Source organism: Rhineura floridana, chromosome 7, assembly GCF_030035675.1.
Source record: "Rhineura floridana isolate rRhiFlo1 chromosome 7, rRhiFlo1.hap2, whole genome shotgun sequence".
Classification (NCBI taxonomy): Eukaryota; Metazoa; Chordata; class Lepidosauria; order Squamata; family Rhineuridae; genus Rhineura; species Rhineura floridana.
In genome coordinates, this window is record NC_084486.1 from 91,024,634 (window position 1) to 91,050,772 (window position 26,139).

Here is a 26,139-nt window from a genome sequence, read left to right on the forward strand (position 1 = left end):
GCTGAGCCAGCCAATTCATGCTACCAAAAGTAGACACAGACCATATACCAGACAGCAATGATAATAAATGCAGAGAGGATTGATTAATTCTGTTAATAAAATGGGCTGTTTCCTGAACTCTCAAGCAGATCCTTTCCTCATAGTGAAGAAATGTCCTGGTGACAGCACACTCACAAGATTTCATCCATCCATTTCCCTACCGTCTCTGCTCAGCCTGTTGTTCCGCGTCAAATCAGTCACCTGTCTCAAAGAGTCAAAGAAGTAATCTGCCTCATTCTGGCTGATCACCTAGAAGAGACAGATGAATGGGAGCCAAGTTAGCACAAAGAACCAGGCCAATCCCCAAAGTTCCCATAGTAGTAATAGAAACTTCCTGAAGAACAGCCTATGGAATTAAACATAAGTGATGCTGGTATGGCACATATGGGAGTACATGAGCCTTGCTAAACAGGAATAATGAACAGAAGTTAAGCAAAAGCAGCCGAGTGATAACAACCGGTTTTCTTGCCGAGAAGGATATGCTGAAACATGGCTTATTATCACATAGTGCTCACAGTGGAGATGTGACCCAGAGAGCCCATCAAAAACACCCAGTTTGTACTGCTGCCCTCTCTGCCAATTACCTTGTCTGCAGTCTTGACAAAGAGGCTGAATCCTTCCCAGGAACTCAGTTCCATCTGGCAGGCAATGGTCTGACACAGAGTCCGTACTTTTGTGTTTGTCCCTACCTCAAATACCTGGAACATAACAGTGGGGGACCAAAGTGAGTAGCCTGGAAGGAAAAGGAATGGAGTGCAACTTGCATGATATAAAGTCTGCTAAGAGCTGGGTATCTTCTTGGCTCTGAGCTACACTAGATGCCAGTGAAGCAAAACATGTAAGTCCATGTTGAGAGGCAGCCTCTCTCTCTCTCTCTCTGACCATCAAATGATTAAGAGAAGCAGCAGGAAGTGGCTGTCATCATCCTTCCCCGTCCCCATTTGTATGATCTCAAGGGCATCTGGCTGGCCACTGCTGGAGACAAGCCTGGTCTAGATAGATCGTTACTCTGAGCCAGCAAAGCAGTTCCCCCAGTGGCACACACACACACACACACAGAGAGAGAGAGAGAGAGAGAGTAAAAAGAAAAAAGATACATTGTCAGCTCACATTAAAAATAATCCATCAATCCTGACTTAAATCATAAGTAATCCATATGTCCAAATAGATATCCAAATGAGTGGCCATGCCAATTATGAAATGTTATTTAAAAACAGGTACTTGAATTTGCTTATTTTCATTTTCCCTTCCGCATCCTCTTTTCCTGTTGTATCAAGTCTAAAACTGTGTGAAACTGCACAACGTGAAAAATGCCCTTCCAATATATTTAACTGAAATGGGTAGATAGGAGAGTTAGTCTCACCTGCTCTGTATCATTTGGAAAGTAAACCTTGTGAGAGATCTTTGTGATATTCTTTTGAATCGCCTCCACTTCCACACTGTGTGGGGCCCACTTCCGACAGCCACTCCTGGAAAACAGCAATGCATGTTGACATCTCAGAGGTGGGCATTTGCTTATTTGAATTTGCAAGCAGTTTGTTAGTAACAAAGGAAGCTGCTTTATGCCAAGTCAGACCACTGGTCCACCTTACTCAATATTGTCTACACTGGCTGGCAGTGGCTCTCCAGGGGTTTAGGCAGGGAATCTTTCCTAGCTCCACCTGGAGATGCTGGGGATTGAACCTGGAACCTTCTCCATGCAAATGCATGCAGTCTAGTACTGCCCTTTCCCATGTTGCTAAGACTCTGAATGGGAGAGAGCACACTCAGTTTCTTCAACTAATAAATCTTAAAATATATAAAGAGAGCAAGGAATTGATGGAGTCTGTGCCAGAATCAATGAAGAGCAATAACTATTGTGACATGCATTTTTGTGCTTACAGATGGCTCCGTTCTTTCTCCTAGTTCTTCCTGCTAAAGGCTGCACCCTAAGACAAGAAAAAGAAGTTACTCTGCACCCCTATCGCTTCAAATATAGGATTTGTGAACAGGCTTCAGGTGAAGAACCAATCCATGATAGTCTTGTTTCTAACTATCAGCTCAAAGTGTCTCGATCCTTAAGTGGAAATAATTTTGACCTAAAATGAACACCACTAGAACAAGAGCCCTCTGCTACCAGTCAGTTTTCAAAGGGATCTGCCCATGAGTTCTACACAAAAGAGAAAGGGTGAGTATGTCTCATATATACATAAATAATACCCATGGACAGTACCTAGAGCAAGGATAGCCAATGTGGTGCTTTCCTGATGTTCATGGACTACAACTCCCATCATCCCTGATCACTGACCATGCTGCAGCCAACGGGAATTGGAAGTCCAACAACATCTGGAGGGCAGCAGATTGGCTATCCCTGAGTTAGAGGACTGAGGTAAGAAGGTTATTCATCATCCCTCCTGATTGATCTTTACTGTGTCTCTTTGGCAATTTTAAGGCTGAATGCAATTTGCTCTTGAGGCTGCCTCTTCAGGCGAGTTACTATTCTTGCCTCAAACCAACCCCAAAAAAAACTCACAGAGAAGAGCCGAGACACGCAGTAGCATACTGACGATAGAAAAGCCTGCATAACTTAAATGATGTTAACTGTCAATCACACAGTGGGAAGTGGGAAACAGGCCGGCTTCTAGAAAGAAGAAAAGAACTACAGAGAGTTTTCACCATACAGGTAAAAATAAGACAGACTGAAGTGAGAAAAAGAAGCTGGAGAAAGCAAATTGTAGTCCATGCAACACTGATTTAGGATTGCCTAGGTACATTGCACCGTGGCTATTGAATGAGGAGACCTAATTCTGTCACTCCTGGAATACTACCTTTCCGTATTTTTGTAGATTAGGTTACATGATCTATATATTTTACATACCTTTCCAGCCACTTTGCACAAGCTGTTGAAATAGTGGGGCTCTGTGTTACCTTAAGGATGGAAGACACAAAATCATCTCAGAAGACCAATAAAGCCTCTGTACCTCATCATCCTTTGGATCCTACGTCTGCAGTCCAAAGCCAGGTTCTCTTTCTGACGAGTCTCCATAAATTTCTGAGCATGTTTCAGCAGCAATTTACTAGGAGGGAAAAGGCCTGTGCAGAGCCAGAGTAACTGCCAACCACTGTTCAGGCTGTACCTGTAGTTTTGACAAATATTTTTAAAACTTTGCAGATAAATTTTCATACAAAAGATTATTTACCCTAACCCAACAGCTCTTCAGACTTGGGAATCTATCAGTCAGCCTGGGGTTCTTTGTGATCTATGCATTGTCACCACTGGGGGGAAAAAGGCTTCGGCTGTTAAATTTGTGTCAATCACTATGGAAATTCTGGAAGCTGAAGTGCTACTAGATCTACAAGCTCTTTTTCTCACAAAGACATAGAAATGCATTGCTATGAAAAGCAATTGGCCTGTAGGACACTGCTGGTACCTGTTGGTGTTCTCCGTCAACTGTTTCATAATCTGACAGTAGATCTCATCGCACAGAACTTCCTCCTGCATTGCCACTACAAATATCTGATCAGTGAGCTCCACAGGAGATCTCTCTTGCTTTGAGGGGTAGTCTCCCATGTATTTCATGATAGGTGAGCAAAGAGATAAGGAAAGGTTTGCAGGGATGGTGCACAATTTCAAGTACCCCTCCCTTTTCAGAGAACTCCTGTTGACTGAGCCCTTCAGTGACAACAGTGCTGTGCTGCCTGGTGAACAGGTCCGCTCATGCTGACCAATTAGTGCTTCTTTATCCCAGCAATCACCATTAATTGCTGTACATGCAGGCTCCTAACTAAGTTTCAGTTGGCAGCAGAGTCCCATAAGTGGAGTATTGCTAATGCTCCCAACAGCAGAAGGAGGTAGTAGTATTTTTCACTGATCTCTCTTTCCCCTGCAGCCCCTTTTCCCTTCAAAAATCTGCTCCAGAGGGTTGGAGGGCCTGCAAGGGGAAAGGGGAGAACAGTGTAAAATAGCAAGCCGCCCCGTTACCCTTGCAGGAGTCTCCGCTAATCCCAGCACCCTCTGCAAATGGAAGGAGGCCTCCTGTTCATGGAGAGCTTATTGGGAACCGAGCCAAAGTTGACAGCAAATTTATCTCCTGGCACTATCCAATGTGGCTAACTGGATTGGAAAGGCCGCTGGAACACACGTCTAACTCTTCATCCTCTTTCACCCAACTGCCAATCCTCTGCATTCAAATAAATCAAAACATGCCAGACTATTAACAAATTATAAAGGTTTGCATCATTAAGGAGCCTCCTTATCCTCTTTTTTTAACTAGATCATTTCTGTGTCAGGAAAGGTAAGTTCTGAGAAAAGAATCCACTGCTGTCCCTTAGTGGATAAATTATCCTCAGCATAAAGGATATCAATGAAGGACTGGCAAGCAAAGTCCCAGAGGTATGGGTTGCTGCATACTTTCTTCAGTAAGGGCTGCTTCAGGGGCTCCCTAGAGTAAGCCCACAAGTGATTCCGTCCCCGGGACTTGTATAAGACAGCTTTGCTGATGGAGTCCTTCTCGGGAATTCTGGGCAAACACAAAAGAATATTTTCACAAAGCACTGTCTGAATGTGTCTGTCACTCTAACTCATATTTGTTTGGAACAGGTTAAAATTTAGCAGAGAAAATCTATCTGGACAGGTTTGGTTTACAGCAATGCACTTTCCATGGGGCTGCCTTTGAAGACTGTTCAGAAACTGCAGCTAATGCAAAATGCAGCCACTCAATTGTTGACAGGCTCAAGGCAAGCACTACAAGGACCTTGCCCCTCTTCCTCCCAGTACACAGAGCCAGTACACCTGCTGGGAAGCTAATGTCCCACTTGGACTGATCTGACCTAAAATTCTCTGGAACTGCCACAACTTACTAGATCCTTAAAGCTGATTCATATATTACCAGAAGTGTATGGGAGCCATTTCCATGTGGCAGGATCCCACAGCACACTGGTAATATCTGCAGGTAGGAGTTATGTGAAATGAGCAGCTAATGTGGTTACTCCGCCTGCCTGTGCTGCCAAAGGAGGATTCCTACCTACAGGGAGGAAATATAGGAGTGGTGTGTAATGTGCTGGAGGTCTTGAATCAGGGACTTTGGCAGATGAGTCCAAGAACCTTCCTCCCCACAATACCAGGGCAGCTTGAAAACAGAGGGAGCTACAGGCCAGATCTCTGCTGCTCTGCAAAGGCACTGATGCAAATGGCTGGAAGGTATATGCCATGTCAGGCTCAGTGGGATCAGGTGATCTACTAAAACCATCTGATAGTATATTGTTGCGGTCTCTGGCATGGTTCCTCAGTCAGAGCAACTTGTCACTCAGGGCAGGCTGAGCTGCTACAGTGTGGTAGCTGATCGGCACTGAGGGGGAACCCTGCTTGCCAAGGAACAACTGGGAGTGCACCTTAAGCTCATGACTGTTCCTTTGCAGCCACAATTTTACCGGCCCACACCTGATGTCACATATGACTTAAGGTGTGGGGCAGGTGGGCATGGTTTGGAGGAAAATGGGTTTGTGGGTCAAATTATGACCCCTGCTAGGCCTAATTAGGTCCATGGGCTGCCACTGCTCTAGCATGTCTGAAGATTTGGCCCTTGTTTTTCTCCCTGCTTTGCCAAAAGGAGATTGATGCTAGCTGTGATGTGTGCTCCAATTTGCATTTTAATATTAACGAAACAGTGGCTGGAACCTCATCACCCATCAGCATGACATGGCTCACTTTACTGTATCCTATTACTTCTTCACAGGTAAGAAATACCAAGAGGAGACACTTCCAGAGTCATTTCCATCGCATAGAAGATGGAGTAGGATGCAATAATTAAGATGGGTTTAAACGCAATAACTGTTGATTGAACGAGCAACCATTCATTCAAAAAGCAACGCACCTTTCAAGAAATAACAGACTCTGGGAGAAACTGAACAGAAAGCTCCACAACACAGGAATATATACCTGAAGTGCTCATAGGAGAATTCTTCAAGAGTGTATGGTTTCACCTTTGCTTCCTCTTCCTCAGGTTCCTCTGTGCGAGAATTTAGGGATGCCAACCTCCTTTGTTCAGGTGACATCAGCAGCAGGCTCTGAAAAGATTTGGCCACTTGAAGACTCCAGGCTTATTGCCAAGAATGTCAGACATGGACCACCCATGTTGATGCTTCAAGAAAGATTTGTGAGCAGGAGACCTGCTTTCTCCCAGGGCTGCTCATAGGCACTTCTTCAGAGAAAGGCACAAGGAAGGATTTCCAGGCCTGTCAACATTTTCCTAATTGAGGGGAATCATTGCAAACTAATTCCCACAGGGACAAACATTGCACTTAGAACAGGACCTAACAATGTAAACTTCAGCAATCAGTTCAGTTTATAACTGGAAACAACTTTCTTCAATAAAGTTGCAGTTTTGATTGATTTGAAACTTATTTTGAACTGTTAACAATCAACGATCAAAACTGCAGCAATATTCTATTGAGCTCTGTTTACACAGTTTACGGTGCTCTGTTAGGTCCTCTTCTAGTGCGATATTTGTCCATGTGGGAATTATTTTGCAATGATTCCCCTCAATTAGGAAAATGGTTGGGATAAAGTAATTAAATTGGGATAAATTAATTATTTTGTTTTAATTATTATCTTACTGCTTTAAATTATATTTTTAACATTATTCTCTCCTTTTTAGCAATTGAGTGCTGAGGTTTACAACTGTTAAATATAATTTAAAGCAGTGAGACAATAATGAAAACATAGAATCATTATATTTATCTCAACCAAGCAGAGAAACATACAGTACCAAAACTCCCAGAAGACTTAAAGATTAAATGCTGCCCCCCCCAAAAAAGTCTTAACTGCATATCTAAATAGGCCAGTTAGCTATACATTGATAGTAATCTCGCCTGGGGGCTCAGATATTTGGTTTAGGCCTTAAACAAAGCTGTGCAGAAGAATAAGTACCAGGGCAATGTTTGTCTCTACAGCCCACAAAAGATCAAAAGTTCCCCTTGCAGGGCAAAAAACTTGCACAGTTTTATTTATTTATTTATTTGTTTGTTTGTTTGTTTATTTATTTATTTATTTATATTTTCCTTCAAATAAATTCAAAATTCTGAACATGCTCTACTAAAGAAAACCTCTGACTTCCAAGTTAAGGGAGAAGCAGAACTTGGCGGACAGCTGGTATACCAGCTGTGAAAGAGAGAAATGGAAGCAAGAAATATCTGGAGGGGAAACCTTGCTAGGTGGAGGGAACCCTCTAATAAATGGCGGGTTCTGTTTCACACAGTTCAATGCCAGACACCAATTTTGTAGAAGCCTGCTGGAAAAAGAAACAGTAGTGGTAGGAATGCTGGACATACTGGGGACAAGGAGCACAGAGGCTTAAAAAGTGGACAGTCCAGGCTCCAAAACATCACAAAGGGGCCAATGGATCTGATCCTTTTAAAGTATCCAAAGCCTGTACAGCTCCTTCAATCAGCTTTGGAAGCGTGCAGAGGAGAAGCTCTACTAGAAATCTGGAAGGGAGCCTGATACTAAGGGATTATCCACATGGGAGCATAACTTCGTGCTAAAGATGCTGCTTTTACCTCTGTTTTCTGTTTGCACCGTCCACAGTAAGGGCTCAATGCCAGCTGCAAACACGGTGTTTTCTATTCACACTGAAGGGAAGGATCAATCACGCAGCTTCCTAATGACAATGTCTCTAATTTAACATTTCCACTCCCTCTGGTTACTTGGCAACTGAGCATGCTCAGTTTGTTCTACCAGTAAGTTTCATTTTTTAAAAAAAGTGTGATTATTTGTATTTTCACTGGTGCAATGCAGCTGAAATACAAATATTTGTTCGAACAGTGTTATGCTTTTGTGCACAAGTTCTAGGGTAAAGCACCATTTGCAGCAACATAGAAAAGGCTATGCAAACAGAAAATGGAGGTAAAAACACCATCTTTAGCACAAAGTTATGCCCCCATGTGGATAAGCCCAGTGTAAGATAAATGCAAAGGCAATTAGGCAATTTTACCAAAGGTTCCAGCAAGCCCCTATTCAGTACTGCTATTTTCTTCCATTCCTCCAAAACACTCTGTACTTGTCACTTTAACAAAGAGGGAGATGAAAGCCATTTATCCTGCTTAGGGACAGAACTATTTGATTCTTACCAGTATTTGACTAGAAGGTTTTGTAACAGTAGGGATGACATAGATCACATCTCGTGACACAAGTCCAGATTTATCAGTTCGCTCATTTTGAGCATGGATCCAACCTTGGCTTTCTCCCAGTCTGTTGTTATGTGTGTGCATCCTGCCACGGCTTTTTTCTAGTCCTCTGTCCTGAGTTAAAATCAGCAAATCCCCCTTCTTAAAGGCCAGAATTGTGGAGTCATCTGGGAAGCAAAAAGAGAAATGCGGCATGCTGTCCAGCCACTACACATCAGAGAGGAAATCTGGGTGAAGGGGTTTTCAGATTAAGTCATGAGCCTCTAACTTTCTCATAATGAGATCCTTAGTGATCCGCCATGCAGCCATTTTCTGCAAGAGCCGATATTTCAGGTTGCATTATGCATGTGCCAAGTGAGCCACTGAATAACTTGCCACAAAACAAACGACAAATCACATTAGGAAGATGTATGTCAAATCATGTTTTGTGCTCATAACAAATAAGGCTGCTTACACAGCCCATATTTAAAGCACATTCCCTGCCACCACCAAAGATTCCTGGGAATTGTAGTATACCTCTCAGAGCTATAATTCCCAGTATCCTTAACAAATGACAGCTCCCAGGATTCTTTGCAAGGGGAGGGATGTGCTTTAAATGTACGTTGTGTACACAGCTTAACTCACATGACTCAACAATTTCCTTTCTCTCTCAATCTGGTTTTTGTTCCCTTCTGCCATATTTATTACTTGCTTTTGCTTCTGTCTTTCATTAACAACTACTCACACCAGCTCAGGGGGACTCCCTTCATACTTACAAATCTTTAAGTCTATAATTTACCAGATATGCAGGCCCAAACTAAATGTGATGTGGGAGATTTGTGATTGGATCTCCCAACATCTTTTCCCTTGGGGATGGAGTGTTTGGACTGGGGCTGTGGCAAGTGGGGGATTCTCCCACACCATGTCTAGCTTGGCCCTCAGTTATTTCAATAACAAAAGTCCAGGTTTTTTAAAGTGCTGGGTGCAATGTTAGGTAGCTTGCTGTTTACAAGCCAGGAATGCTGCCTGGCTCTGGTAAACAGCTCCATGACATCTTTCTCTAAAAGAGACCAAATAATGCGTATAAGTAAGTGCCATGAATTCGCAGGTTATAGATTAAAAGAAGGTTTGGATGGGAGTTGCTGTTATCATAGGGCCACATCAACTACATGGCAACAGAGGGAGAAGTCATAATCAGCACCTGACATCAACAGAAGGAGGAGTTAAAACCAGTCCTCCATTGGTCAGATAGAAATGCCAAAGGACAGGTATCAATTAGCATAAAGACCTGTTACTGATTTTGCATCACATTGCTCTACTGCCCATGCCATTTGGACCAGTAGTAATCACCATGAGGATGGCCACAGTGCCTATGTGATTGCAGATGATGGGCACATGGATTCAGCATACCTGGCAACACTTGGAAACCCTTCCACCTGGATGCACCCTAAGCATCTGTCCATTGCTATCTCCTGCTAGAATAAATATTTGCACCATACTTTTTCTACTTTTGTTTCAACATATCTGTTGTAGATTCTTTCTGCCTAATACCAACAGTTCTGCTGCGTTACCTTGCTGCTTATTTTCCTGCATTGCCACAGCATACTGTGACCTCTCTTTCAGTCCTTCCAGAAACATGACCACCAGCTCGGCAATGACAACGCTGTTGACAGATGTCAAGACAAACTCTTCAGCACGTAAGGTGGTGATGGTGCAACTTTGTCCAAATGTCTTGGCTGCCCTATGGACCACAAAGTAATTTGTTAAAAAGAAAATGGCTCTGGAACCTGAACATCCCCCTGCAGCCTTCAGATGAACTGCTCAAACGCCCTCACATCCATTCATCAAAATGCATGGTAGAGTCTCTAAACATGCATCAAAAGCAAGGATGATCCCGATTATTTTCTAATCTGGATGATGAAACAGAATCACCTAGTCCTAGGAGGAGATCACATCTGTACATTCAGCTCTTCCATATCTCCTTACAGAGGCACCTTATCCTACAACAGTGATTCCCAACCAGAGTGGGGGAAGAACGGTGCTGTAAGGGACAGGGGTGATATAATATATGGAAAGATGTATACTTTGAGTAAACATAGCTCCACACTGCTCAATGAGGAGATGATGCCATGAAAACTTTTGTGAACAGTCATAGCTCGGTAGCAGAGCATGTTTTGCATGCAGAAGGACCCAACCTCTCCAGGTAGGGCTGGCAAACAGCCCTGCCTGAAATCCTAGAGGCAATGAGTCAGTGCCAATCAGTGTAGACAATATTTAGCTAGATGGGCCAATGGTCTGACTTGGTATAAGGCAGCTTCCTGTGTTGCTATATAAATGAGGCATCTGAACCATCCTCCCCGGTCACAATTCTTGGAAAAGGAAGACAGAAAAATCAAACGTGGACAGAGATATGAAGAGGAGGTGGAAGAAACACAGCACTTGAGGGCTCTGCCACTGTAATTCGTGTGAGGGAGCATGCAAGCATGTAACCTACCTCATTGCAATAGTCCCCAGCGGAGCACCAGACCCTGCACTGTGTTCTAGGATCCCAAGTTCACAATTCCACTTTTAACAGAAGACATCCAGTGTGGCCCCCACCAGTACGTGGCCTTTACTTGCAAGAGCAAAACTGAATGTTTTCTGTTTTATTTAGCCATTTTATTCATTTATTCCAAAGTTTCCCAAGACGGTCCTATGATAAAATGCACTTCAAAAATCTTGTGCAGAATGTTGGTAAGGATGCAGTAGTTGCAGACTCTCTGGCCCAGTGCATCCAGCAGACTCACCTGCTGGTGTGGATGCCAGTAATTTCTGGGAAAGACAGGTCTAAAAGTCTCTTTTCAGAGTCATCGAGGAAGCAGATACCTTTCCAATTAATTGCCACTATGAAATGGTTCTTGGGCAGGCTTGGTCCTGTAAACACAATTTTCAAAAGGTAGTGTAGCAAGTTTTTCTTATTTCACATTATCCTCCCTTTGTGCCCTCACCCAGAGCAAGGTGTTGCCATTACCTGAAAATTTGGTGACTTTAAAGAACCTAGAAAAGAGTAGAGGCCACTGAAAGCAGGCAAAATCCACCAGCTGCTCCTTCACACTCTGAGGGGAAAGCTGGTCCTGTGTGTAAGGAGCCTGCAACACAGGGAGAGGGAGATGACTGTAAGTTCATTCCATCCCAGTTTGGCCTGGATGAGAATGAACTCTTCTGTCCTGCAAGTTTTTAAGTGGATATCCTCAAAAAGCCGTAAAAAGCTGTGCAGATTTAAAAGTACTTCAACAACTTTTGAGGTGGCACAGCTCTCTTCAAATACTTAAAATGGCCAAAAGGTGGCTGAGGGCCCTCTTCTTTTTACTAGCAACAGCTACAGCCACACATAAACATAGACTGCAATTCCCCTGGAGCAACAGGTACTTATGATGTGACTGTTGCTCTCAGAAAAATTGTATGGGGAAGAAAACATGGCTGCTCACATGGGCATGCAAGTCATCACTACTATTAGAGGCTCCAGCACACTCGACCACCTCATCATGGCATATGGAAATGGAAATGGACTGCCTTCAAGTCGATCCCAACTTATGGCGACCCTATAAATAGGGTGTTCATGGTAAGCAGTATTCAGAGGGGGTTTACTATTGCCTCCCTCTGAGGCTAGTCCTCCCCAGCTGGCTAGGTCCTGCTCAGCTTGCCACAGCTGCACAAGCCAGCCCCTTCCTTGTCCGCAACTGCCAGCTGGGGGGCAATGGGTTCCTTGGCACTATGCAGCTTGCCCACGGCTGCACAGGTGGCAGGGCACATAACCCCTGAGCCACTCACTGTGGGGTGATCTTTAGCTGGCCCTTGACACCCAGGAGACACGAGTGGGGATTTGAACTCACAGACTCTAGACTCCCAGCCAGGCTCTCCTCCCCACTGGACAAAGTGTGAATTCTCCAGAGGTGGTCTACACATGCCATGGTGGAGATTACATTGCCCTCTCGTGGCCGGAGATACGAATGCAGACTGGCCTTTGTCCACTGGACACCCCCCCCAACTCAGGGCTTATCCAAACGGAGCGGGATAATCCACGGTTTCCATATTCGGTTTGTCATCTGATAGTCCTCACTTTGCCTTTTAGTTCGCTCTTTCCCAATTTAAAAAAACGCTTTTTTGCACCCGCGCACACAGCGGTAAGACCCCTACATTCTTTTTGCTTTTTCCAAGCTCCACCTCTAAAACCTCCCCCTATCAACCAATTGGTCAGCAAAAAAATTACGTATGCTCCTCTCCCCCTTTGCAACGAAGCACAATATGGCTGTAAAGGAGTTCTCGCTGCGGAAGGAAAGGCTGCTGGTCGGTTTCACGCCTGCTTTGTTTGTATTTGCGATATTATGCTTAAATGAATATGTTTTTCTGCCTTTATTGATATTTAAGGAGATACACACGCAGGCAATTGCACTTATTTCTCCAAAAAAGCAAGAAACGTGTCACCACCACCCCCTCCTTCTCCCTTTCCTTCCCACGGAGAATGAAATTGACAAAGCTTTCCAGAGCAGGCTTGAAACCGACCAGCAGCTCTTTTCTTGTTTGTATTTGCCATATTACACTTAAACGAATGTATGCTTTTCTGCCTTTATTGATATTTAAGGAGATACACACACTGGCAATTTCACTTATTTCTCCAAAAATAAATAATAAATAAAATTTTATTTCCAGGCCGCCTATCTGGCCGCATTAGTGGCCACTCTAGGCGGCGTACAAAATCAAATAAATACAACATATCAGATACACATATAACCAAAACTTTGATATAAAATTTAAGCTAAAACCGTCCACAACTATCGCCAATAAAATTAGGCTACTCCAGGGGTCTTGTAGGCCTGCCTGAATAGCCAGGTTTTCAAGGCTTGGCGAAAACTGGGCAGGGAGGGGGCATGGCGAAGATCGTAAGGGAGAGAGTTCCATAGGTTGGGGGCCACAATTGAGAATGCCCTCTCTCTGGTCCGCACCAGCCTAGCTGTTTTAACTGGTGTGACCGAGAGAAGGTCTTGAGTGGCTGATCTCGTCAGGCGGCATATTTGTTGATGCTGGAGGCGCTCCTTCAGATAAACTGGGCCAAGACCGTATAGGGCTTTAAAGGTTAATACCAACACCTTGAATTGGGCCCGGTAAACAACTGGTAGCCAGTGTAGATCTTCTAACACCAGAGTGATGTGATCACAGCGACGGCTGTTCTTAATCAGATGCGCCGCCGCGTTCTGTACCAGCTGTAATTTCCGGACCGTTTTCAAGGGTAACCCAACGTAGAGCGCATTACAGTAGTCTAAGCGAGAGGAGACCAGGGCATGCACCACCCATGGGAGAAGATGGACAGGAAGGTAGGGTCGCAGCCTCTGTATCAGATGTAATTGATACCAAGCTGCCCGGCTCACTGCCAAGACCTGAGCCTCCATGGACAGCTGGGAGTCAAGGATGACCCCAAGGCTGCGAACCTGGTCCTTCAGGGGCAATTTTACCCATTGAGCACCAGGTCTATATCTCCCAACCTTCTCCTGTCTCCCACGAGCAGCACCTCAGTCTTGTCAGGGTTTAGTTTCAGCCTATTTCCTCCCATCCATTCACTTACTGACCTCAGGCAATTGGAAACGGTCTCCACAGCCAACTCTGGTGAGGACTTGAACGAGAGATAGAGCTGAGTGTCATCCGCATATTGGTGGCACCGCAGCCCAAATCTCCTGATGATGGCTCCCAGCGGCTTTACATAGATGTTGAATAGCATGAGGGAGAGGATAGAACCCTGTGGCACACCACAATTGAGAGGCCAAGGGTCTGAAACCTCATCCCCCAATGCCACCCGTTGATGCCTGTCTGAGAGATAGGAACCACCGTAAAACAGTGCCCCCTATTCCCATTCCCTTCAGGCGATCTAAAAGGATACCGTGGTCGACGGTATCAAAAGTCGCTGAGAGATCCAGGAGGACGAGGAATGCATGTTCTCCCTTATCCAATGCCCTCCTTAAATCATCCACCAGAGCGACCAAGGCTGTTTCAGTTCCATGACCAGTCCTGAAGCCCGACTGGAATGGATCCAAATAATCTGCTTCATCCAAGTGTGTCTGTAACTGTTTGGCCACCACTCGCCAAGAAACGTGTCACCCCCCCTTCTCCCTTTCCTTCCCACAGAGAATGAAATTGACAAAGCTTTCTGGAGCAGGCGTGAAACCGACCAGCAGCCCTTTTCTTGTTTGTATTTGCGATATTACACTTAAACTAATGTATGCTTTTCTGATTTGAAGCAAAAACCCCAGCAAGTAGAATGAAGTTGACAAAGCTTTCCGAAGGCAGGCTGAAACCCACCACCCCAACTTTCTCGCTTGCTGTCCATTGCAGATCTCACCCAGAGTGGCTGCCCAGTTTGCAGGCTGGCAAAAAATAAAATGCATCTGCGCAGTAGTGGCAGATCCCCCCCCAACACCCCACCATTGCGATGATTGGTTCAATTTTCCCGGGCTTATTCTTGCACATGTGCAAAACTGCAGATACGTGATAGGCTGGAATGAGGAGAAGGGGCCAGGGGAAATGCCCAAGAACCACCCATCAGCTGTAAAGTCCGCGGTATTGCATCCTAACTCCTGAAGGCACAGCGGATGATTCCCGATTTTAAACAGCAAATCGCATTTTTGCCGGTATTGCAAGGAGCGGATTTAACATGTGAAAATGCGTAACAGCGCGAGACGTCATTTGGATGACCGAAAAATAATGAACATACATAGCGGGCATGTCACACATTTTGCAGTCATCTGGATGAGCCCTCAGTTTGTTTCCCTTCTCAGCTCGGAGCTTCAGATAAGGACAACAGTCCTTTCTCAAGTGGACTCACGTCAAATTTGCACTTCACTCCGGAAGGTAGGATCAAGTTAGGCCTGTTTGGAATACACATTGCTGTGCAACAAATAAACAATATACTGGATTCCATTGCGCACATCCACATAGGGTACAAAACTGAAAGAAGACTCTCAGTTCTCCCAAAGGGTTTTTGAGACTCTTAACTTCAGCTACCAATGCAAGTTAGGCTACACATTTGCAGGAATCTAACCATCAAAAAGGAAAGCAGAGAAACCTTCATATTCCAGATACTCAGTGAAGTGAGAGAAGCAGGATGGGCCACATGCATACCTTCACCCTTGTCAGGCCCTTACACAATTTGACAACTTGTTGAAGCCACTCAATTGTTACAAATATATATTGTCATATTTATTTTCAAATAAATCTCTATGGATTTACTACAGCATCTTACTCAATTGTCCCTAATAAACCATCTGGGACAAAAATAGTGATCCTGTTTTCCTTTGCCACATCCCACCATTTTCTATTGCAGAAGAAAGCAGAGAAGGATGAGCACATTATACAAGAGAAGTGAAACAGAAGCTATGGTTGATGTCTGTTCCAGTATTAGCTGGTTGTTCTTACCTTAGCATGAGCATATGTGATGAGGCTCACCCACTTCTCCTGAGATTTGGACCTTAGCAGCTTTGCTGGGATACACTCCTGGAGAATGGTTTGAACCAACTCATTTTGGATGGACTCTCCAAGCTGGACATAGCAGTATTTGGCTCCTATCTCCACTAAGTCGTCCTCCTATAACAATTAATCAGGTTAGATGATTTGCTGGAAGAGGTCTTAACCTAATTTCAGTCATTTCCCAGCATTGCGTTGCCTGGACTAGACAAAGTAGATATTCATCTTTTCCCTGCAGGTTTGATCCAGAAATGTATGTAGAACACATCTACAGTACAATGGATCACACTAATGGCATTGAACAGAACACTGAAATTGATAGCAAAGAAAGACCCTCAATGAAATGTCCTTAGAAAGATTATATAAATCCCCAAAATCAATCCATGTCTCAAAGTGCCTCTGGACTTCTTGTATTATCACTAGTGAATAAAAACCCACCTCACAGCGGTATTCTCCAAACCGGATGCCGCGGATGATCTGATGATAGATGAGCTCAGTGCTGACAGGATCTTCTTTAGAGTTGTGCCAGGGAGTGAAGATCTCTTTCCTAAAGTAGAGGCGCCAGGGTGTGTGGCGTTCGTGGCCCCCTTTCTCCCTTTCCAGTTGTTCACACTGGGAAATTGCATCCATGATGTGATCCTGTCCATTTCCTAGCGACCAAACCTAACAACATGGACAACATCCAGTTTAAAGATAAATATATGTTTTTTAATGGATTCACTAATGACCATGGGAAAATGCTTCTAAAGTCATCTCACGTAATGGGTATGTTGAGGAGAGTGAAAATTACACAATAATTTACCCCCCCAAAAAGCAGCTGATGTTGTATCCGGATCATTAATTAGCAGCATGGTGTAAGGCAGCCTTTCCCAACCTGGTGCCCTCCAGATATTTTGGACTACAACACCCATTAAGCCCCAGCTGTGGGCAGCCATTCTTGATGGAAGGATGGGAGCTGTAGTCCAAAATGTTTGGAAGGCACCAGGGTGAGGAAGACAGGTGTATGCAAATGAATGTAGGAGGCTGCAGGAGAGGAAGGAGGTCTAATTTTAGGCCCTCCTGGGGGATTTGTTGTGGGGAGGGGGCTTGATACAAACAACACTGTCCCTGAAGAAGCCATGCGTGGAGCCAGGTACAGACACACTCATTAATATTCCAACATGAGACATAAATGCATTCAAAAACAAAAATGCACATTTGCTGGCATTCATACTTCTGTATAAATTACATCCTTTCATGGCAGTGCTCCACTAATTTCACTGTATTTTGACACCAGGAAGACTGCTACAAGGTAACAGGCCATTAATTACTTGAATATGCAAAGTAGGTTGATAAAATTGGGCTCATTTTTTTAAAAAGTCACTGAGAATTTTTACCCACACAGACTGAATATCCATGTGGTGAACTGGCTGTGTGAATCAGCTAGGGCCGGTGCCAGGCATGACTGGGCCCTTGGGCACCAGCCTGCTCCGGGCCCATAGTGCCATAGCCCAAGACTCCCCCAATACAGGTGGCGTAGGACTAATAAGACCACCCGTGCACCCCACCAACCTCTCATGTTGTGTGAATAAATAAATAATTTTAGCATGTGTTTTAAATTGTTAAAATTTGTTTTAAATTGTTTTTAAAAGATGTGTTTTTAAATTTCTATATTTGTTTTAATGTTTTTAGTTACTGTAAACCACTCAGACAGCATCGGCTATGGGGCGGTATATAAGTACAATAAATAAATAAAATAAATAACAAATGACGTGTACATGTAGCGCACATGCCTGCCATCAACCAAGATGGTGGCGGGGGCATCAGCCCCTTAGGGAAGCCCCCGCCACTCTCTTGGGTGATGGCAGGCACGCGCGTACAGCACGCACAACATTAACACTGATGGGACCGGTTAGTGAGGCATGCGTGTGGGCTTACTGAATCCTGTGCTGCCTGTATTGAGAGGGTGCCTGGGAGCTCCCTCTCCACGATTCGTGGCAGGGTTGGGTTGAAGGACTCAGTGCTGCCACAGATCACAGGACGGGAGCACCACCCTCCTACCTTAAGGAGGGGCCCTTTGGGGCCCCTCTGGGCCACAGGGCCCTTGGCCAGGGCCCAACCAGGCTGCTCTTTGGTGCTGGCATGAAAAAGTCAATAGACTGCATGTAGTGATCGAGTTGGGCAGATGCCCCTTGGGCAAATTTCATTCTACAGGTAGTGATATTTCTTTCACCTTGTCATGCAAAGCAATGTAGAGTGAGAAACCAAATGTATCCTTCAAGTTAGTTTTTTCAGCGACACATTGGCAGATTTCCTTTGCAGTGGAGGCTGAATCCGCTGGGACTGTGATGCTGCTGCCATTCATCAGGGTGACGCTGAGTGTAATAGGCTTCTTACTCTTTGTTGCCTAAAAGCCAGAGTTAAAGAAACACAGAGACACAGACGCAGAACTGCACAGCAACTTTCTCCACGCTTGCTGTACATTGCAGCTATAATGAAAATATTCACCTTCCAGCTAATGGGTAGAACCCGATGCTTCTAGATGCTATTAGTACAGAAGAGAGTAATTAGTAACATCCAGGCTGCTTCTACACTAAAGCCCTTTAGTACTGTTGAGGCACTGCTTCTCTGTAATTAACTGGAAGTGGAATTAAAATGGAGGCTCTGCACAGCACTTAATATAGCACAAAGGGCCCCTCCCAACTGGTGATTTATTGTGGGTGGATTCTGCAACATGTTCTTGACAAAATAACAGTACATTAGTGGTGGATTTATTTTGCTTCAGTTTGTACTACCACATTATTGCTGTCCAGAGGGGTTATAGTCCAACGGAAGTGGGACAAAAATAAACCTGAACATTTGTGGTACAAAAAATTGCAGGATTTCAGCAGGAAATTATGGGATATGCAGCAACTGGAAATGAAGCAATGTGACCACCCCAAAACCTTTGCAGGCACAAACAGCATTGAAAGTGGGATTGCATATGACTGTTCCAACAGCATCATGAGCACCAATCATCATGAATGTACAATAAAAATGATGTCTGGGGAGGCCCTATATTATCTAGCAATGTTCTTCCTCACAAGGAAGTTCACACAGCAAAAGTCCTCTCCAATATTAACTTAAAATTTCCTGTTTGCAAGTCCTGTACATGTGATTGTTTCCTGCTGATGACAAGACTCATCAGTGTGAGAAATGGATAAAATGGAATACAGTCAATGGCAGCTACCTGCAGCTCCAGCCAGCTAGGTGGTTCTGATCGTGTTCCATTCATATATGTGCGCTTCAGCCTTTCAGAACAGTATGGCACATACAATGGTGGTCCACCACGGATGAAATTCAGTAGGTACTGGAATTATAAAGCAGAAGACATTACTAGAAAACAGAGAGTTCACAAGGATTTTCTGGTATTTTAAAGCAGGTATGTAGAACTTGACAAAATATTTACTATTGGTTTCACACTTCTCTCTTTCTGGGTGGTGATATTCTTTGATACTCCCTGACCACGAGGAAAGTGAAAGTCCTTTCTAAGATTGCAAATATGGAGGTGCAGAAATGTTTGCCTGCCTCCACAATTGTCCACTGCTACCTTCATTCACTGCCATGACCATTATGATCCTGCCTCCTCCTTCATTCATTCTCTTTCCTATGGTTGCCAGGAAAGAGGCTCCAAGATGGCATCAGGATCTTAGAGAGGCCAATAAAGTTTTTCTAGGGTATCAGCATCTTATGATGGTGAAGTGTTTGGGGGTGATGGGATGGGAGGTAAAGAAAAGGAAAACAATGGGGGCACAATAAAGATGAGGCAGCAGGAGGAGGTAGTGAGGGGCAGAAGCTGTGGGCTTTTGTGGATGGCTAAAGCTTCCACTGTATTTTCTTTAAATTCTACAGTCTAACACACTCAGGATCATTTTAAGATATGAAAAAAATCTGGAATGGGGAATTTTCACTCATTGCTCAAAATTCATTGATGAGGCAACCTTGAAGGCTTCCCTGGGAAGAATTCAACAACTGGGGAGCCCCGACTAAGACGAATCAGCTCGATACATCAGTATATCACATGTATTGAGAAAAAAAATGCAAAGCAAGGTGTCTCCTGATGATATCAAGATGAGGTCCAATGAGATTAATGCGTAGGTAAAGATCAAGGAAAAGGGGGGAATGAGGTGAAAGGAAATAACTGCCAAATTCCCTCCCCCCCCTCTCCAAAAAAGTAATACTAATTATGTGAATGCATGGAGTCATACCAACTAAAGATTAGTTTAGTTATTATAAGCATGACAGAATTGCAGTAAGGGTGGTTGTGGAGCTATAAGGCACAGACCTCAGGGAGATCCACCTAACTTTTACTAGGTACCATCATTAATATCTAAACGCAACAGCTATCACTGTAAACAGGTGCATAATAAGTACCTTCACAAACTTGTCTGTAGGAGAGAAGGAACCAAGACAGAGTGACAGCAGGATCCAGCCTCTCAGATAACTGGTTTTATTGTTATTCTCTGTGAGTTGTTTGCAGATCTGGCAGTAAATCTCATCCCTGTGAAAGAAAACAAATAAGACAATCCTCATCTCAATAACATACATTTTGCTAAACAGATCCATGTAAAATCTCCCTCCCAGGATTTACCTAAAACCTGTTTGATTGAGCTCCTTGGAGGAAAGGTAGGATATAAATGTAATAAAGAAAACAAAAAATAATAAATGCTACATTGTGCTTTTAATTTTTTTGTGAAATGTTGCACCTAGGTACCGCCTACCTGATCTGGATGAGATCTATGTAAAGACTTAGAAAAATGGCTAGATGCATGGCTGGCTCAAGACATTTTGCTGCCTGAGGCAGAGGCCCTTCTCCATTCCTTATACAGGAGCCCACCAAACCAGCAGTGCAGTTGAATCTTACTTTGACACTGGCAATGGAACAACATCCTCCATCACATCTGAGGACAGCAAGCTAACTCATGGGTGCAGAATAGGCTGTATAGCACACTCAGCTTTGTCTTCCAACATTTCACCATCATTCTCCACTATACAGCATCTACTGCCTGAACCAGCTTCCTCACTCTGATTAATGGTAGGGCCAGCCCTGACAGGAGGGGATGGAGGGGGAGGAATCTCTCATTTCTTGATCTCTGTCATCACACTGGGCATAACCTTTAACAGCTGAATTTTAGCTATCAAAGAAGGGTCAATTTCAGGAAACAATCACTGACATCAGAGCACTATCTAGTAGCAGCAGGGGCAAGTAATTTTTGTACAACCATATTCCACACAATCTCAACACCAAAGTAAAAGCTGATTGAGGAAAAACTGAAATTTACTAGTGATTTGTCACGCTTTTGAGTGCTGGGAAAATATTATACTCCTGCATGTCAAACCCTACCTTAAAGCACACATTTGAATTGTTGAGCAAAAACAGATTGTGTGAATAGGTCTTGCCAAGCAGAACAACTTGCCCAGCAATGACCAAATCTCTCCCTACAGGTAGTTATGTATATACAAAGAATAGTGGTAGGCAGGAAGATAAAGACAGAGCATGTTTCCAGAAAAGAATTCTCTGAGGAAACTAGAGACAGACATATTTGGGATATAATACTCCACACCTCTGCCCCCACTCTTGTTCTTTCAGGAATGCCTACTTCAGGGGTGCCAACATGGCATCCATGGACACACATGTGCCCACAGAGGCTTTCTCTGGTGTCCACGGGGTCTCCCCCCCCCAGCTGAAATTAGGCCAGAAAGAAGCAGTTCTCCAGTTTGCAAATGTACCCACAGACCCACAAAAGTTGGCCACCCCTGGCTTAATTACTACATCAGATGTTGAACCTTGCCTTTTCTGGCAGGTAATCTGAGTGTACACTGTAACCTGAAAAGGGGACACTAGATGGTGCAAAAGTCAGTAAAATGGGCAGCTGCCTCTTAATATGGGTTGAGTACCTGATGGCAGGACGCATGATAGCATTGCCAATAATGAAGTGCACTTTCTCAAGATTAGACATAGGCCTCTCAGACACAGCGCTCTCCTCCTGAAACGTGTCTTCCCCATTATTGAGCTGGTTGGCCACCTAAAAATGAAGCAGGAAACCATTTCCCCCACTCTTGCATAAAGGGTTCTTTTCAATTCTGGGATGGGAAACAGTTACATATAGCTGATAACATTCTCATTTAAGAAAGCAACTGTCACCTCCTTGCCTTTAACATAGAAACATAGAATAGTAGAGTTGGAAGGGGCCTATAAGGCTATCGAGTCCAACCCACTGCTCAATATAGGAATTAAAGTTAAAGCATCTGACAGGTAGCTGTCCATCTGCCTCTTGAATGCCTCCAGTGTTGGAGAGCCCACCACCTCTCTATGTAATTGGTTCCATTGTCATACTGCTCTGCTCTAGCAGCACATTTTTCCTGATGTTCAGCCAAAATCTTATATATCTAGGGTGAAAATCCAGGGTTTCAGACAGGGGGCATTCCCACCCCTACCTGGAGACACTTGGGACTGAACCTGGGACCTCCAGCAGATACTGTACTAACCACGGATCTACAGCCCTTCCCCTAATTTCTTTTTTTTTTTTCATTTATATACCTCCCTGTTAACCATATTCTTTGGACGGTTCACAAATTAAAATCAATAAAATACAAATACAGTAAACTTTAAGGAGGACATTTCGGATAGAAATGTAATAAATAAATAAATGAAACAATCAAATATAGAAGCAGTGCCTAAATAATAAGTATCAGAAAACAATATAAACCATTAAAATCCAGCAAGGGGAAACATAAGAGTTCTAAAAACTAAAATGCATTGAATCCCTGGGAGGGGGAAAAGGCCTTAGTCTAGCACTGGGAAGATCCTAATGGAGGTGCTAGAGGAGCCTCTCTGAAGAGAGTGTTCCATAACCAGAATGCTACCACTGAAAAAAGCTCTCTCCCTAATAACCATCCAACTCACTTCATTAGACAGGGAAACTGGAGAAGGGCCATTAATGAAGATCATGAGGTTCAGGTAGATATATATCTGGGAGGAGGTGATCCATCAGGTATCCTAGCTCCATTTAGGATTTAAAGATTAAAACCAGTAATTTAGTTCACTCTGATTCTCCTTAGTTCCCTCCATATTTTGCTCCAAGTTCAAAGCCCCAAACCTATTGCCTTCTCCACTGCAATCCCATACTTTTTCTTCTGTTTCTTTGACTATAATTTCTTTTAATATTTATTCTAGAGCCTTAGTTCCACTAAGGTTAACAGCCTGTAATTGCCTTGGTCACTTTGCTTTCTTCAACATAAGTCCAATATTACCTAATCTCCAGTGGAGATTAGGTAATCTTCTGTTGAAGAAAGGAAATCAAAGTGACCAAGGCAATTACAGGCCGTTAACTTTAGTGGAACTAAAGCTCTAGAATAAATATTAAAAGAAATTAAAAGAAAATACACTGTCCAGAGTAGATTAATAAAATAATTGCTAATGGTCTTGTTTCATATACCAGGGCAGAATCCAATGTTGCACAGGCAGACTTCCACTCACACACCAGAACTTCGGCCTCCTCTTCTGCCCCCTTCAGCCTTGTGTGCCCCCAAAATGTGCTCTGGAGGGGGTCCTCCAACCCTCTGGAGCTGATTTTGTGGATGAGTGCAAGATGGTGGGATGGGAGAAGGTAAAGTCCATTTCACTGGCACATTGGCTACAGTCATTAGATAGAAATTATCTGGGCCACAGACTGAACACATTAAGAGCTTTAAGCTACCTCTTGTCTTAGGTTCTGCAAGTCTATGCCAATTGAGCTATAGCTTCTTTCCAGCATAGTCTTCCTGGGCTAAAACTACTTCAAAAAGTACTCAGTACGTAGGCCATATTCAGATGTCTTTTGCAGTCCAATCCTATGCATATTTACCTGGAAGTAAGTCCAGCTGTCCAGTCAAATTTATTGTTGATCAGGGGATAAGCCTTAACAATATGAGTTCAGTGGATCTTCCTCCTGAATAGGATTGCAGCCTTAACTTCCTTTTAATTCTTGAAATATAATCCTCCCCCACCCTATTGTCTTGTACCTTCTTTATCTTCTTGAGAGCCATAAAACTCTTGCTATTTGTCTTTTGAGTCCTGAGGTAACAGCTGAATTCTCCCATTCTTCCTTACCACAAATGTTTCTTTTTCAGTCTGATGGCTAGTCTAAGCACTTGACTCAAAGTACCTGCTCCTCTCACTTTTAGACTGAGCATGTTTTCATATAAGCTTTTTCTGATTGCCCAACTTACATAACTTAGTTCAAATCCTATGTCATTCTGCAAGTAAAGCAGGAAAAAACAGAGTGGAAAGAAGACTCAAAAAGCTCAGGTCATGGGCTTGTTTGCACATTTACCTTGAAGAAATCCTGTGCAATATATTTATATTATTTATTTGATTAAAGCATTTTTACCCAGCTCTTTAACCAAAACAGTTCCCATAGTGGTTTACAAAAATCAGCACTAAAGTACCCTCCCTAAAAAACAATCTAAAAAACATGACACACAAGGAAAAAAGGGTTTAGGAGGGACGAGGGGAAACAGCAAAGTTGGCCACCAATGACAATTCTTATAGCAACCAGCTAAAGTAGAAAGAGTTCAGGCATTGGGATGGAATGGCTGCTGCTAGGGGACTGTTGAAGGAGGGCCAGGCAGAGGCGATGGACTGGCAGTGGAACTGCAGGTACAGGCACCACAAGTGCAAGGATTTGATGAAGGCAGTAGTACATGCCTACAGCTATATGCACAATGCCTGAATTTCCACAATTCATCCTACTTTTGGGGGGCGGCGGGAGGTTTGCGGGAATTGGGCATACACATCTACCCCTCACTTCACATGCTATGACATGCTGTGGTGGGGGATGCCTGAACAGAACTGCAGCCCCACCGCATTATATATGGTGTTTTCAGCTCTCAATAAGCCACATACAGGACATTTTCCTTGGGAGGTCATTATTCTAGGAAATCCAGTGGATGGCAAGGAGGAGAAAACGTGGCCTACCTTTCCGGTCAGCTTGGAGTTGCGTTTTAGTTTCACAGACGAAACGACCTTGCTGAACTTGTTATCTTTCCTCTTGTCTCTCTAAGGTGGAAAAGTTATAAACTTTTAGTTTGATCCCCCAAAGACTGTGGAAACAGCTAAATTAAGGTAAACTCCTCAAGCAACAGGCAGAGCAATCCTTAAATTAAGCCAGTGTAAGCTATCCTTATTCCAAATTCTGTTCAGCAGCAGGGCAGCTACTGGCCCAGCTGAGCTGGCCCAAGACTAGCAGAGAGGAAATGAGCCTTTAACATAGAGGTTGACTTACACCACCCTTTTTGCTGGCAAAAGTTCCACCAAGTTGCCACACCACATGAGGGAACTGAAAGAAGTTTGAAATAGGTGTAAGCCTCTCGCTGCCCCCCCCCATGCCCCCAGAACACCTCTTTTGGGGTCTTAAGCCAGCATAAGTCCCACCGGCTTGAGTTCCATCAGATGAGCCCTGATTGAGCCAGGATAGGCTCGGCTCAGCTGGACTAAGGAACTTGCACTGGCACAGATCCCAGGCTGAGCTGGGATGAGGGAGTTACACCAGCCCAAGATCCACATACTCCAAATTTGCTCATCCTGATGGATCTTGGGTTTGGCTTGCACTATAAGCTAGAAGCTAGCACAGACTAAAGCCTCTTCTCAACAGTCTCAAGCACTGTTTCCTGAGATAACTTTATAACCAGATAGTACAGGACGGCTGACCTGCTGTTCCCTATGTGTGTTATGTGCCTTCAAGTCGATTACAATTTATAGCATCCCTATGAATCAGCAACCTCCAATAGCATATGCTGTAAACCACCCTGTTCAGATCTTGTAAGTTCAGGTCTGTGGCTTCCTTTATGGAATCAATCCATCTCTTGTTTGCTCTTCCTCTTTTTCTACTCCCTTCTGTTGTTCCCAGCATTATTGTCTTTTCTAGTGAATCATGTCTTCTCATTATGTGGACATTATACCGGAGGGGGAAATATCAATAATTTAAGATATGCAGATGATACCATACTACTAGCAGAAACTAGTCATGATCTGAACTGAATGCTGATGAAAGTTAAAGAGGAAAGCACAAAAGCAGGACTACAGCTGAACGTCAAGAAGACTAAAGTAACAACAACAGAAGATTTATATTACTTCAAAGCTGATAATGAAGTTATGGTCCATTTCATTATCCAACGTATGTTTGCAATATGATCTCTGGTGCCTCTTCCCTTTCTAAATCCAGCTTAGACATCTGGCATTTCTCGCTCCATAGATGGTAAGAGCCTTTGTTGTAGAATCTTGAATCTGTTCCCTAGCTGGTGCAAAGCTACTTTGTGTGTTGTTCACAATGTGTGTGTGATGCTGCTAAATCAGAATGAATTTGTGCTTATCTGGATCCCACAGTATGAGAAGTACTTGTGGGTGAAATGATATTCTTTGTTTGACTACCCAGTTGTTTAGAAGTTTTGCAAACTTTCAGATCCAAC

General features: G+C 43.7%; 1 protein-coding gene across 6 annotated transcripts in view; it reads right to left on the minus strand.

Annotated features, from left to right (window-relative positions):
- MYO7B (myosin VIIB) overlaps positions 1-26,139 on the minus strand; it is a 114,222-nt gene that overhangs the window by 11,116 nt on the left and 76,967 nt on the right. For all 6 annotated transcript variants that reach the window (XM_061636415.1, XM_061636410.1, XM_061636411.1 and 3 more), the window contains 18 exons: positions 24,650-24,730; positions 21,589-21,716; positions 20,065-20,191; positions 18,881-19,000; positions 17,885-18,058; positions 16,111-16,335; positions 15,625-15,792; positions 11,192-11,309; positions 10,968-11,094; positions 9,753-9,922; positions 8,146-8,369; positions 5,957-6,084; positions 4,381-4,538; positions 3,450-3,603; positions 3,000-3,155; positions 1,403-1,508; positions 624-737; positions 201-288 (listed from right to left, as the gene is read on the minus strand). In XM_061636415.1, the coding sequence (XP_061492399.1) occupies positions 201-288; positions 624-737; positions 1,403-1,508; positions 3,000-3,155; positions 3,450-3,603; positions 4,381-4,538; positions 5,957-6,084; positions 8,146-8,369; positions 9,753-9,922; positions 10,968-11,094; positions 11,192-11,309; positions 15,625-15,792; positions 16,111-16,335; positions 17,885-18,058; positions 18,881-19,000; positions 20,065-20,191; positions 21,589-21,716; positions 24,650-24,730 (2,566 nt within the window). The remainder of the gene's footprint in view (positions 1-200; positions 289-623; positions 738-1,402; positions 1,509-2,999; positions 3,156-3,449; positions 3,604-4,380; positions 4,539-5,956; positions 6,085-8,145; positions 8,370-9,752; positions 9,923-10,967; positions 11,095-11,191; positions 11,310-15,624; positions 15,793-16,110; positions 16,336-17,884; positions 18,059-18,880; positions 19,001-20,064; positions 20,192-21,588; positions 21,717-24,649; positions 24,731-26,139) is intronic.